This window comes from Panthera uncia, chromosome C2, assembly GCF_023721935.1.
Source record: "Panthera uncia isolate 11264 chromosome C2, Puncia_PCG_1.0, whole genome shotgun sequence".
Taxonomy (NCBI): Eukaryota; Metazoa; Chordata; class Mammalia; order Carnivora; family Felidae; genus Panthera; species Panthera uncia.
The window spans coordinates 14,086,374-14,101,580 of NC_064810.1; the positions used below are offsets into that span (position 1 = coordinate 14,086,374).

Sequence of the window (15,207 nt, forward strand, 5' to 3'; positions counted from 1 at the left end):
CTCTACTTCCTCAAGGTATCAATCTTCATTACCCTACTACATTGAGGTGGAATATGAGTCATAGAACAAGAAAAAATATGACCATTATTTTAGAAATTTTGTAATGCTTGTCAGAAACACCTGAAAACAATTTAAGTCAAAGTGACGTATGTTGCTTTCTGAGGCAAGGAAGAATCTCCTTAAGATGGCTCCTTTGGTCCAATACTTCAAGGCAATTACCTTATAAACTTTCTTTAGAACAAGAACATTTTCCAGAGTCTGGGGAGTTTTGTTTTTTTTTTTTTTAATGATCAACACTACTTCTGATTAAAGATAGAAATACATTGGGCATTTTTGCCACGTTTTGGTTTTTTAACGCTTTTTCAGCAATCCTAGATGAATCACCTCTAACATTCCAAAATAGCATAAAGCAATTTATAATATTTAATTTATACCACAGTAAACACACACATACACACACAAGAAAGAAAAACTAAGATTGATATATACATACATACATATATATATATATATATATATATTTAAGTTTATTTAGAAAGAGAGAGAGGGAGCAGGTGGGGGAGGACAGAGAGACAGAGAGAGAGAGAGAGAGAGAGAGAGAGAGAGAATCCCAAGCAGGCTCCATGCTGCCAGTGCAGAGCCTGACACAGGGCTCGATCCTATGAACTGTGAGATCATGACCTGAGCTGAAATCAAGAGTCCGACATTCAACTGACTGAACCACCCAGGCGCCGCCAAGATTGACTCTTACTAGTTTTCATACACTTTAAGCAAACCCTGAATTCCTCAATTCCCTGAAATAAGGGAATCTCGGTTAATATTTCACTGAAGCCATTCAAATTGAGATCTGACTTTTAAAAAATCCTCATACATCTTGCATATTACCATTGCTGCTTGCTGATGACACCATTCATTAAGGAAACTTGCTTGGCAACAATCAATGTATGTTTTTGTTTAAAAGAAATGACTATGAATAGATCAGTTAGTTAGCAACTTTGCCATCCAGATGGCAACAATTTGAGGCAGATTGTGAAAGGGGTATCAATTATTTTTAATTAAGCCAGCTTTCCTCCTCCCAGACACTGTCTACCTCTAAAGCAGTTCTCTGAGTGATCTGCTGGGTGACCTTTGGTAGAGGAAGATGACTAATAGCTTTGAAGATTCAATGCTATTACCTGAATTCCAAGCCACAAACATTACTGTGCTTTCCAGTTGTAAAACCACAAAAACTACATGCGTTTGATTATGATGATCTTTTCAATTCAATTAAAAGCAGAAGGTAACCTGTTTTTATGTGTCATGCAAACGGCACACCCAATGATAAGGGTATATAAATGCCCCAGTCCAAGATGTGACATTCAAACTCAGAATCTTGCTGTAAAGCACATCTTCTGTCACCATGTCCCACAACTGCTGCTCTGGAAACATCTCCTCTCAGTCCCTCGGGGGGTTCCTGCGCTACCCAGGATCTTCCTGTGGATCTCTCTACCCCAACAACCTGTTCCTCAGCACTAATCTCCGCTCTCCCAGCAGGTGCCAGCTGGGCTCCTCTCTCTACAGTGGCTGTCAGGAGACCTGCTGTGACCCCACCGGCTTCCGGACATCCTACCTGGTGTCCAGCCCCTGCCAGACGTCCTGCTACCGACCAAGGACCTCCATGTTCTACAGCCCCTGCCAGACAATGTATTCTGGGTCTCTGGACTTTGGCTCCAATGGCTTTCAATCTTTTGGTTATGGCTCTCCCTTTCTGGGTTTTGGATCCAGTGGTTTCCAATCAATGGGGTGTGGTCCCAATGCTTTTTCATCCCTGAGTTGTAGATCGAGCTTTTATCGTCCAATGTCCTTCTCTTCTAGAAGTTGCCAGTCTGCTTTTTACCAACCAACCTGTGGATCTGGCTTCTACTAATCTTGTGGTTGAACATAATACCTCCTATGTCTAGAAATTTAACGCAATAACTACTATATCAAGATCCATGTGACCTATTGATCTCCTGTCCTATCATTAGCTTACAAATTTGACTTATACTGTTACCTATTATGGATTAGAAATAACTTGAGTTCCAGTAATTGGAAAATACATTCATTGAAGAAAGATGTTGAAGCAGTTTTCTTGTAGTTATATAGATGTAGCACTGAGGCATGTTTCTTTCTTAATATCAACTAGTTATTTCTTCTAGTGCATTTGTTTCAAATTTTACAAAATGGAAAAATATAAGTTTAAATAAAAATATATTATATGACCTTCACATATAAGATTTTCATATTATTTGTTTACTCTGTGTCTTCAAAACTACTTTTAAACATCTGAATGGATATTTCTGATATTTGTGTTTATCATTTAAAATTTTTTTATTTTAGCCAGTAAAGTCATCAGGGCACCTGGATGGCTTGAGTAAGCATCAGACTCTTGATTTCAGCTTGGGTCATGGTCTCACAGGGTGTGAGTTCCAGCCCCATGTCAGGCTCTATGCAGACAGTGCAGAGCCTGCTTGGGATTCTCTCTCCCTCTCTCTCTGCCCCTCGCCTTCTCTCATGCTCTCTCTCTCTCTGTCAAAATAAATAAATAAACATTTTTTTAAGTCAAATCATCAACTGTCTTTTTGGTTTGAAAGAAATGATTTCATCTTTAATGTCTACTCCATATCTTCACATGATAAAATCTAGACATATATTTTTTATTGAAAATTTTTTTACATTTATTTATTTTTGAGAGACAGAGTGAGACAAAGTGAGAATGAGGGAGGGGCAGAGAGAGAGGGAGACACAGGATCTGAAGCAGGCTCCAGGCTCTGAGCTGTCAGCACAAAGCCCGACGCGGGGCTCGAACCCACAGACCGTGAGATCATGACCTGAGTCGAAGTCGGACTCTCAACTGACTGAGCCACCCAGGTGCCCCTAGACATATATTTTTAAGAAAACAAACAATTGTGGCCTTTTGTTCTGTATGGAGTGAGAAATTTCAATGTTTTTATGCAGAATAATTATAAATTGTAAAGGATATTAAACATACTACATAATTTTAGAAAGAAGATTACTCTAATAACTGTATCCTAAAATATAAGAGAAAGTGGACTGAAGTTCTCCAGTAGTAAGTTAGACGTTAGTGAATTAGATTTGGTGAGGCTTCCATTAACCCCATTCTGCTGACATAGAAGAAATCAAGTCTCAAGTGTTGAATCACTACATTGTACATCTGAAACTAATACAGCACTGTGTGTTAACTACAATGGAATTAAAATAAAATTTTAATAATAATGGGAAAAAGAGACCAAGTCTCTAAATTAAATATCTAACACATTCCAATATTTATTAGTAGGTAAGCACAACAGAGTCAGTCCTGTAAGTTTGGTGAAGTCCCAACATGCTCCTGGTTTGCGGTTGTTTGGTTGATAACACTCATTGGAAAACACCAACGACAAAACAAAACCCAAAGCCAATGCAAATATTCTGTTTCAGCATTCAGCCAAACATCCGGGCAGATGACAATCTTCGAATCAGTACCTCTGTCCCAGATTTTTACCCTCTCAGTCAAGGGCAATGTTACTGAAGGCACAGAGAGCTAAATTCTTACCCACAGGGTAACCGTATGTCTTGGTTTATTCTGTCTGGTTTAGCATCCAGTCTCATTTTTTCATGGTCTTAGAGTTTTTACTTATGAGTGATCATTGAATTAACATAAGTGAGATAGGTTTGAGAGGCCTCCACTTTACTTTGGTCATGCTTTCAGCTAGTGGGGTATAAGATGCATATATAGTGAACAGAGTCTTTGCTTTAACCAATGTTAAATCCGAAAGAAGACAAGCCTTTTCTTATCCTTCCGTTGTTCGTCCTTTTTGAATAAAATTGGATTATTGCTTTTCTTTCGAAGACAGTGTGCAAAGGGATCGCTGAGAAACAATTACACTCCGATACAAATGGTAGGACAGCTCACACATTCAAATCTTGGTGGAGGGTCATTTGTTTTTCTAACCTGGTCGGGACTGCTTTGGCTCTCTTGATGGTGCACAACCTGCAATACGATACACCGTGTTACCAGTGGGTGGAGTTAGTGAGAAATTTGAGAATTACTGATTAGCTGTATATGAAATATGAAAATGCACTTGAAGCTGCCACACCACATATAGAGAATAATTTACATGCCCTTGCTGCCGTCGTTTGACCGCATATTATATTAGTTAAATCTGCAGCTATTAGTTTTGTTTGGAAACATTTTCTTCTTTAAACTTTGCAAAATTTTATTCTTAGGAGCAATTACTCAAATGAAAAGTTCATATTCAATGAAAAAGGTAAATACAGAATTTCTGTTATTAAAGCAGTTGACGGTAAATATATAATCTGAACTATAATTTGAAACTATTTACTACCCACTATGGAGGTCAGCAATGGCACTGACCACATGAAAAGTTAGAGACAATTTTGCTGAAGAAGCATCAGTAGCTACTTCAAAGTACAAGTTTTTTCCAAGTTTATTTATATTTTTATTTAAATAATCTCTGCACCCAACGTGGGACTCAAACTCATGACCCCGAGGTCAAGAGTCACATGCTCTTTCTACTGAACCAACCAGGTGCCCAAAGGTAGTTTTTATGATAATGTGAGGAGAGAAAAATTCTCTAAAGGCCTGATACACAAGGGAAACCATCTTAGACTTATTTCTAAGTCAGCCTGACTGTATATTAACTTTGTTCAAACCAAAAGCCTGATTGATGGCCGCCATAATGCATTGTATACCTACTTTGTGAATGAGGAGCCTTAAGGAAAACCATCTTGTCCTTGAGATATCGATCATTGCTCCTACTTCCTGCATTCCTTCATTTTACAACTCATGATTTCTACCTATTTGTCAATCTATAATTTTTTTGAACTTGTCCAATATTGTAAAAAAGTACATAACCCTGTAAAGACTGTTCATTCTCAGGAGCACTTTCTTTCCAGTGAAGATTGTGTTTTCCGGGCAGCTGTCCTAATTGGGGCTTGAGTAAGACTCTATTTTCATTCTATATTAGAGTTCTTGCTGGCAAATCTGCATCACCAAATGCTTCCAAAGATGATTATCATTAGCAGTTGCAAAAGATGTGTTAACATATCACTCGGATACACACATTTTTATTTAGGTCGAATAACTATGCTAATGATCTTCACGCATGTTAAACCCTAAGTTTTCTCGTGCATTCGAAAAGAACACACACGCAAAAGCAATAGCTGTTGATGTGCTCTTCCATTAGAGTTGTGTTTATTTTACTCTTGTTCATTTGTTTCATATCAATTTAATTATTAGACCAGCCGAAGAACCTGAAGAGTGAGAGTAAAATGTTCTCCCAACACCACGTGAAGAATCCAAGGATGTAAAGCTATCGAAAATTCATGATGCTCTATTTGACAATGTTAATGTGAAGCCATTTAAAGAGTTTAACCCTGGGGCGCTTGGGTGGCTCAGTTGGTTAAGCGGCCGACTTCAGCTCAGGTAAAGATCTTGCGGTCTGTGAGTTTGAGCCCCGCGTGGGGCTCTGGGCTGATGGCTCAGAGCCTGGAGTCTGCTTCTGATTCTGTGTCTCCCTCTCTCTCTGACTCTCCCCCGTTCATGCTCTGTCTCTCTCTGTCTCAACAATAAATAAACTTAAAAAAAAAATAAAAAAAAATAATTCAACCCTGAAGCTAAAATCATTGGTTGTTGCCTCAGTAATAATAAAAAATACAAATATGGTGAAGGGCAACATCATGGCAAAGATGAGTAAGATTCCTGTGGAGAAGCAATAGTTGTAAGTACTGTAAACAAATGACTCCTAATTGTATCCAAAAAAGCTTCAGTATCTTGCTAATCAAACTGGAAGCAGTAGTTTAAAAACTTTAAAAGCAGTCACATATGTACCCACAGCAGGTTAGTTCGGCAATCAATGCTTTTCCTCACCTCATCTGTAACCTCTGTTGCATTATTAATTATCTTTGTGCTTTTGTGTTGCTGGTTTTAAGGTTGTTAGTACGTTATTTTTACATGACAAAGCACACACAAAGAATTTTCTTTTGTTTCTTGCTTGGGTTAAGTACTCTGCCATGCTGGATTCTAAATCTTTTTTTTTTTCCTACACCTATGCTATTTCTGCATCTATAATATAGTTTTCTCTACTCAAGGACTTTCCCGTGATTTTTCTCAGATTGTCTCCTTCAACCTGACTCACCAAGATGGGAATACAGTTTACAGTATCTGGGAGATGTCACAAGAGTTTGGTGATTTTATTTTTTTTTAATTTCAGAGAAAAGTTTCTAGGGGGTGACAGGATTTGCGTTGGGGAATTTGAAGGGAAGATAAGAAATCTGTCAAGTTGCATAAGAATTATCTTCCTCTTCTTGTTTATTTTATCTTTTTAATTTTCAACAAGAAGCTAATTATCTCCAGTTTTTAGCTGCTGGTATTGAACTTGAATATACCAAGTGAGATGTAAGGAAGCTTTTTTTTGTTCTTTTTTAACTATTTAAGTGTTCATAGCGTTGGGTATTGAGGAAGGGAACATCATATCATGATGTGACACTAATAATGGTAATTAAACTGAATTGTCAGAGCACTCAGGATTTCTAGCGATATCTTCCTGAGAGGAAATCAAATATTTCTCTCTCAGTGTATTATTAGGTATTATAGTTAATACACATATTTTTAAAAGAAATTAGCTCATCCTTCCCACAGGTTCTTCTTCTAAACTCTAAATTTATTTTCAGTTTTACTCTTTATTATGCATATCGCTCATGAGGCTAATGAAACAAGATGCCATAGGAGTTGAAGTCTGTTCATATAAAACAATTTCTGTAGCACAAGAGGTACTGAGGTGAGGTACAGAGGTACTCTGGTGAAATAAGGGGTTGCATATTAAAAAAAATCAGAAAAGAACAATAAAGTAGCTTCAGGAGATCAAATTCTGCTAGATCTTTGATTTATGAACTTCGGCAAGCTTCTAATCCTTTGGAGTTTTTATTCCCTTATCTCTGGAAAGGTCTATAAGACAATGTTTATCTTTCTCACAGGGATGTTTGAACATTAAATGGAAGTGGTATATCTGATACCTCTCGTGTCCTCCATTATATCCTCATTCTCTCGCTCGGATCCAGGCACAGATATGGTGAACAATTTCATGCAGACTTCAACCCTCTTTGCCCAGACAGTTCCTCCCCTGCCGAACACAGCACATCTTTCGTTCTTGACCTGGGCTTCTCTGAGGTTACAGCCAGGAAAACAAATGGAGCTCACGGTGAATCCTTCTTTGCACAATGAATAAAGTTCTAGGAAGTTAACACACATCTGGGACAATCTCAAACCAATGGTAGAGATGGGAGCTATTGAATAAATGCTTCCACCTATCGATCAGATCCCGGCGTAGACAATTCCAAGAGTCATTCTATACATTTCTAAAAAGCCCCAGGAAGATTGGGTCCCCACTGCCCACTGTAATAACAACTAAAAATATGTCCCTTAATGAGATTTTCCTCTCTGATTCTTTCACCTTCCATGATCTTCCAAACCTGCTCCCTGGGATCTTGTGCCAAGTAAACCACCTGCACCCAGGTTTCTGACTTCAGCTTATTTTGGGGAGACAGAGATTGAAGTTAAGCCTCATAAACATAAATGCTTGTTCAACATTGCTTGGGTGTGTTTCTCTTTGCCTGATTCAGGTTGAACCTTGGAGAAGCATTAGGAGGTTATCCACACTTCCTTAACCCAGTTACTACCCATCTAAGATCACTGTGAATCTTACACATGTTTATAGGCAAGGCTCGGGAACACTTCACCTGTGGCAGGCAGAGACCCTGGCACTTATGCTAACCAACAGAGAGCATACATAGCACCTGACCTGGGAGCTCATTTTTTTTTTTTTTGCTGAAAATCCACACTCAGATTCTAGACTTTGAGATATGTGTCTGATGATGTGTAGCCTCACCTTATAAATTACATCGTATTCTTGTTGTCTGCATTTCTAGTTTATGCACCAATTTCTTTGTGTTCCTTTATCAGCAAAAACGCATGTCCTTTATTCTTAGGCAAATGTCACTGACAGTGAGACACGTACAATATAGACCTCCAGGAAATGACTACCCCCAACAGGAAACATATCCAATGTCAACAGAAATGTGCTCAAATCTATCATGTGGTAAGTTCACAAACTTGGTTTCAGAGTCATATTGATATTCATCTAAATCTCCCAAATCCATAAAATACAAACAACTACAAGCAAATAATAATAATAAAAAGAAGATGAACAATATATTTGAGTGCCGGATTACATACATTTATTAGATTAAAATTTTCATTTTCAATTGCATTTCAATGAAGCATGTATTCAATCACTAGTACAGAATTTAGAACTTAATTTGAGAATACGCATTAAGTTCAGAGTCAGCCAGAAGTCCACGATGCAAGAAACTGATGACTTAGGAATAAAAGATTAGTAGTAATTGGTGGAAATGAAAATGATGGCTGTGCCAAGTAGAGACTTTGACATCAATCCTCAAAAGCATCTGGACCCTCAACAAGTTGACGTATAGAAGCCAGATTCACAGGTTGGCCTGTAACAGGATTGACAGCTCCTCGAGGTAAAGTAGGTAGGGCGGCAGAATCTGGATCCATAGGCCAGCAGAGGGAAGCAATGGACTCTATAACCCAGGGGTCTGAAGCCCTGGGATCCATAGCCCAGTGAGTAGCAGCTTCTGGACCCAAAGCCCACAGACCCAGGGTAAGCAGTCCAGCAGGGGCTGCAGAACATGGAGGTCCTCGGGAGGGAGCAGGACGTCTGGCAGGGGCTGGACACCACGCAGGACGTCCGGCAGCTGGTGGGCTCACAGCAGGTCTCCTGACAGCCGCTGTCGAGGGAGGAGCCCAGCTGGCAGGTGCTGGGAGAGCAGAGGTCAGTGCGGTAGACCAGGTTGTTGGGGTAGGAAGAGCCACAGGAGAAGCTTGGGTAGCGCAGGTAGCCCCCAAGGGAGCGGGAGGAGAAGTTTCCAGAGCAGCAGCTGTAGGACATGTTGAAGGGAGATGTGAGTTCACCTGAGTTACGGTGAGAAGGCTCTGAGGTTGAATGTCACCTCCTAGACTGGAGCATTTATATACCCTCAGCAGCAGGTGTGGTGGCCTACATGGTCATCCTTTACGTATTTGTGAGTCTTCATTTACATATGTGTAACTCGGAAATCTCTGTAATTGCAGTTGGATAGTCTCCCACATCTTGTATTTATGGGTGCTATAATTTTGGTGTTACAGCCAAAGCCAATGAACTGCTCCTAGGTCAGAAATATCGTGACTGTATGACATTAATGATCATCCCATCATGATGAGGAAAGCACCAGAGCCAGGAGAGATTTTCCTCGGGCTTGTGCTTCCTGCATCTGCTTCTTGTGTATCAACATCTGGTTTTGTTGATGGATGCCTTCCTCCTAAGAGTGGGCAATGAGACACATCAATTTTTTTTTTTCTGGTGCATGGATCGGGGGCACAGTTTCTACCTAGATGGAGCCTTCCTTGAAAGATCCCCCTTGTCACCATTCATTCCCATGCTCCAAAATTACTTGGTGGGGATTTGTTATGCCAACAATGGAGAGAGATGCACCAAGCACTAGTTACCCACTGCGTCTCTTGTCCAATGAAGAGAGACAAAAGACGTAAAACAAAGACCGAGAGAGATGATCGGACATTGATGGGCACCTTGCCACATACCTAAAGATGGGGTGACAACAAAAGGGGGCGGTTGAAACAACCCAGGGGAGGATCAATCTAAGTCCCTCTCCGGGCAGTCAAGAAAAACACACCACTATGGTGAGGGCAGGGAACAGCAGAAAGAGAACCCTATAAGCTTAGGGAGTTTAGCCTTTTTTCTAGCGCATTCTTAAATGATGATCTGTTACACCCTGATGTCTTTATACTCAAAAACTTTCAACAGTAGTGTACCTTATGAATTTTGATGTGCTATCCTTTTTTATCATCTTCATTTATAAATATCTAGGTCTTCTACCATCTCAGAATGTCTTAGCTTTTTACGGCACAGGGTTTGAATGTTATTTTGGTAGTTGCACAGCCAGGTACCTCCCTACGTTTTCTTGCCTAAATGTTTCTTTTCAGTCCCTTTTCCTCAGGGTACATGAATATCTCTCTCTTTGTCTCTGTCTCTGTCCCTCTCTGTCTCCAACTCAATCTGTGCCCCCGCCACTTTCCACTCTTGTTTTTTCTGTGTTAAGTTTGATTATCTCCTTTTTTCTTTCTTGTTTTGTTCTTTTTTGCCATTGTTGAACTAGAAATTGAAAGTGTTTTTTAAGTTTGATAATCTATCGTATTCTTAGAGTATAACCAACTGCTTTCTAAGTTCCATGTTAAAATAATGTCAGTTAAAAAATAAATAAATAAAATGAAACCAGTGAAATATTTTAGACCCGGGAGAATGTAGTATCGTGGTTGATGTCAATATTTTCTTATTTTACTTTCTAATAAAACTCTAATACACTCACAACGGTAATGATAACAACTATCGAATTTTCTCAATAATTTGTACCCATTTTAAAAGTAGCATCATCTAGACCTTCTAGAAGGAAGAGGACTGAGTAGAGAAGTAAATGACCTCAATTCAAACCGCTACTTGGTGAGTCCTTGATTTTCCGTCCTTCAAAATTGGAATTTCTCCTTGCTCTGTGCGTCAGCAAATGGGCAAAGTATCCTACTGATACAGTATTGTGGGTACTATTACTTCCCAATTTTTTCTGCTTTTAAACATAACTCTTTAAAATTATCTTAGTGTTGGCCAAAGAGTACAAGGTTTTAGTTGTGTGGGATGAATACATTCTGAGGATCTAATGTACAACATGGTACCTGTAGTTACTAATAATACAAATACCATGTTAATATAGTTAAAATTTGCTAAGAAAGGTATTCTCAAGTGTTTTAACCACATGCACAAAAATTGTAACCATGTGGAATGGCAAAAAATCAAAAATTGTTTGATTTTGATAATCATTCACAATGTAGACTTATATCTAAATATCACATCATACACCTTAAATACATATAGCTTATTTGTCTCATGTACTTCAAAAAAGCTGGAAAAAAGCAAAATAATCTTGAAGATAAAACTTGTGGGTTAAAAGGGAGCATAGATGTATTAGGCAAATTGCAAAAGTTAATGAATTTGTCTTCAGTTACTCTTGGTTCCTTGTTCAAGTATCCTTCTTAACAAGAGGTATTCTTCTCATCCTTTTGCCTCCAAATCTCTAAATCTTCATCCACATTAAGCTAATATAATTTTCAAAAAGATTTGTCAATTCCCCAACCTTGGGCTAATTCCTTAACCTTGGACCCAGAGATTATATTGTTTGTTTTATATAGCATAGACTTCCACATTTTTTTGAACTGATTTATTTATCAACAATTAAAAATTGTGATACTTCACATAAAATTTATCACTCGGGGCTGTACCTGTAGTGGCTTCTGATCTTTTGATAGCAGAGTCCCATCATGAAACTCTGAATAAAATGGATTTCGTATTTGAGGCATGTTTCCAACAGAATCTCATCCGTAGTTGAGAGTTACAACGTTTGGCACCGACTTGCTGTTCTTCAAGTGACCAGTCACTAACATGCTAGGGACGCTTCTTTTACTAATTTTTTAGGTTAGAAGTTCAATAAGCAAAAACCCATACTTCTTAATTAAAGATTCTCTCGACTCACTATGTATTATCAATTATAGCCATAAAATGTATGGTTATTTTCCAAGATAGGTTAGAAGCATTTGAATTCTGCATTCTTGAAAGTATGTTCATTAGACAAAGATGTCATGGCTGCTTTTCTTATATGTGTTACATGCAGTTATCAAGCACATTTCTGTCTGTAATATATTCTTGGTATTTCTCCCTAGGGATCATTTAATTTAAATTTTATACAGCGGAGCAACATTGAAGATTTCTCAATAAGCATATCGGTGAGGTATCCAAGTATGTGTTTTTTTTTCTTTTTCTATAAATTATCCAGAAGCAATGGCTGAGAACATGGATTCAAATGCAAGTTGTTCCTCTGGGAGTCGATCTGGTAATTACCTGCAGGGAGTGCGAAGTGTGGTAGACAATGGAAGGAAAGCAATGCAGGCGAGTTACCAAGCCAGGACGACTGGAATTCAATCTTAGTGGAGAATTCCCTGCACAGGGCTCACCAAGCCCTTATGGAGTGAAACAAATCCTCGGGTAGAGTTTTGTAGCTACCCCAGTAATCAGTACACTTTGGAGCGTACAGATGATTACCCAGGGGAGGTAGGCAGGATACGACAGCTTTGGTTAGGGATGGGGTGTCACTAGGTACAATAAATATGAAAAGATCTGGGAAAATAAAATGGGATGAGAAAAGCAGGCAGGGATGAAGGGACATGGTCAATTTAGGCCATATTGCAATGCAGGGTAAAGTGTGTGTACGTGGTACGGAAATTGCAGACAGAGTTGGAAAGAAAGGCTGGACGCTCACAATGGTAGCATTTGAATCTCCTGGATTTGGTAGGTGTCGTCTACTACCATTGAAACTACTATAACATGACTTTTAAATGGTCACCTTCACTGTAGCAACTCACTTATTTGAATCATTCCTATGTATCGTTAAAATAAAATTTTTCAAAATTACATATAATTAGCAAGTTAATGTTGCTTAAAATATTGAAACTTTTCTCTCAATGAGAATAGAAAATACCTAAGTATGCCAGAGTCCCAGAGGTACTATATGGGCCAGAACTAAGTCAAAAGAAATGAACCTACATCTGGAGTTGCCATTCGCTTAAAGTTGTATGTTGATTTTGAAAGTACTGACTGAGAGGCTAAGAGAATTCCATAAACTCACTGGGCTTAAGAAATAATATTGGAATTCAGGATCTACCAGAGTTGAGGTCATGGCAAATATCCCAGACCTTGGAGAGCCAATTCCTAGAAGTAAAATTGAATTGTTAATAAACAGCTTTTTCATACGGACTGAAGCCCAAGTATGAACTATCTCAACCACTGATTGGATTAAAACGACCCAGGGTGCTGTGACCTTATCCTAGAAGGCTGCCTGAAGCATAAGTCAATTCTTTCTGGAAGAGGGTACATCATTCTGGGGTGTGTGTGTGTGTGTGTGTGTGTGTGTGTTTCACAAATATATATCTATTAACCTCTCAAAATATTGTGGGAATATGAGAAGAAAAGACAAACAAAAGAGAACACCAGAAAACACAATCTGAAATACATGGTCTACATTTCAAAATCAGACATTAAAATAATTACGTGAAGAAGAATTTAACAATAGGAAATAGGAATGTATTATTAAGGAATGATTACGTTTAAAGAAGTAAAGGTAAGATTGAGAATTTTGGCAGAAAACTAAAAGCCACACAACAGAACCTCATTGAAATATTGGAAATTTACAATATATCTGATTTATAAAACTTAACTGATATGTTTTATCAGGAGAGGGAACAAAGCGGAACAGAAAATGAATGAATTGGGAGATGGGGTAGAAAGAAATTCCCAAGCTAAAGCATAAAGTCATAAAAAGAATGAAAACAGAGAAAAGAGTCTAAGAGGCATATGTAACATAGGTTAATAGTGTACTTTGCTCATAACTGGAATCAGAGACATCCCATGTGTCCTAGGACCTAGTTTCTCTAATATCTCTGCTGTTTCATAGCACAATGGGGCCCTTAGTCAACTAAGCCTCCTGCAGTTGAGGATCTGAGAAGGAAATTCTCAGGGCTGATACACGTATGGATGAGAATCTATTAGGACTACAGGCTTCGTATCAGATGTATGGAATCTAAAACCCAATTATTTTCTTCCCTCATTTACATATTGCTTAGTTCTTTGATTCTCCTCCTAAAGGCCCCCACTGATCTCCACTTGCAATTCTGTTTTGGTACTGTCCCTCACTGTAGCCATGTCTCCAAATAAATGTCCAGGCTTCTCTCTGTGCCTTTAGCAGTCAATGATTGGCTGGCATCTTTTCCCCCTTCCAATGGATCTGAGACATATTATGTAAGAGAATGTGGATATAGATGGACAATAATTTTGGAAAATGAGAAAACATGGTGACAAGTAAGGTCAGTATTTACTATGTTCCTATTAAAGCCAAAACTATGCCTCTGATCAATTGACAAAGAAGGAAAATAGTTATATTTTATTCCCTACCATTTGAGAAAAGTATGTGCCCATTATTGCTGGAAACAAAATACCTGAAGATTCTGATTCTGACAAGAGGAAAGGAAAGGCTTTCCTGGCTTAGATGGGATGATCATTAATGTCAAATGGTCACGGTATTTCTGACATAGGAGCAGTTCATTGGCTTTGGCTGTAACACCAAAATTATAGCACCCATAAATACAAGATGTGGGAGACTATCCAGCTGCAATTACAGAGATTTCCGAGTTACACATATGTAAATGAAGACGCACAAATACATAAAGGATGACCATGTAGGCCACCACACCTGCTGCTGAGGGTATATAAATGCCCCAGTCTAGGAGGTGACATTCAACCTCAGAGCCTTCTCACCGTAACTCAGGTGAACTCACATCTCCCTTCAACATGTCCTACAGCTGCTGCTCTGGAAACTTCTCCTCCCGCTCCCTTGGGGGCTACCTGCGCTACCCAAGCTTCTCCTGTGGCTCTTCCTACCCCAGCAACCTGGTCTACCGCACTGACCTCTGCTCTCCCAGCACCTGCCAGCTGGGCTCCTCCCTCGACAGCGGCTGTCAGGAGACCTGCTGTGAGCCCACCAGCTGCCGGACGTCCTGCGTGGTGTCCAGCCCCTGCCAGACGTCCTGCTCCCTCCCGAGGACCTCCACGTTCTACAGCCCTTGCTGGACTGCTTACCCTGGGTCTGTGGCCTTTGGGTCCAGAAGCTGCTACTCACTGGGCTATGGATCCCAGGGCTTCAGACCTCTGGGTTATAGAGTCTGTGGTTTCCCTTCCCCGAGCTATGGATCCAGTTTCTGTCGCCAATCTATTTTCCTTTGAGAAGTTTCCATCCATCTTGTAATGCGCACTCTGTAGATCTGGCTTCTACTGATTAGTGTGTCAAAGAGCCAAATCCATTTGAAACAGGCAGATTCTGTGATGAGATTATCTATTGTCTTAATTTTCTCCATTTGAAAGCATCTAATATTCCCTGATTGCCACCAACTTTACCTTGCCTGCTCTCAAACACCGGCGGATAGAAGAACCCTGTCAGACT

General features: G+C 39.3%; 3 protein-coding genes across 3 annotated transcripts; 2 read left to right on the top strand and 1 right to left on the bottom strand.

The window, feature by feature from the left end:
* Positions 1 to 1,390: 1,390 nt before the first annotated feature.
* LOC125922074 (keratin-associated protein 13-1-like) lies at positions 1,391 to 1,906 on the top strand. The gene has a single exon (XM_049629961.1). The coding sequence runs from the start codon at positions 1,400 to 1,402 to the stop codon at positions 1,904 to 1,906; it is 507 nt and encodes a 168-aa protein (XP_049485918.1). The 5' UTR covers positions 1,391 to 1,399.
* Positions 1,907 to 8,510: 6,604 nt separating this feature from the next.
* LOC125922075 (keratin-associated protein 13-1-like) lies at positions 8,511 to 9,056 on the bottom strand. Its single transcript, XM_049629962.1, has one exon. It carries the CDS (start codon positions 9,003 to 9,005, stop codon positions 8,511 to 8,513), a length of 495 nt encoding a protein of 164 aa, XP_049485919.1. The 5' UTR covers positions 9,006 to 9,056.
* A 5,451-nt stretch (positions 9,057 to 14,507) lies between these two features.
* LOC125922076 (keratin-associated protein 13-1-like) lies at positions 14,508 to 14,990 on the top strand. Its single transcript, XM_049629963.1, has one exon. It carries the CDS (start codon positions 14,559 to 14,561, stop codon positions 14,988 to 14,990), a length of 432 nt encoding a protein of 143 aa, XP_049485920.1. The 5' UTR covers positions 14,508 to 14,558.
* The last annotated feature ends 217 nt before the right edge of the window (positions 14,991 to 15,207 follow it).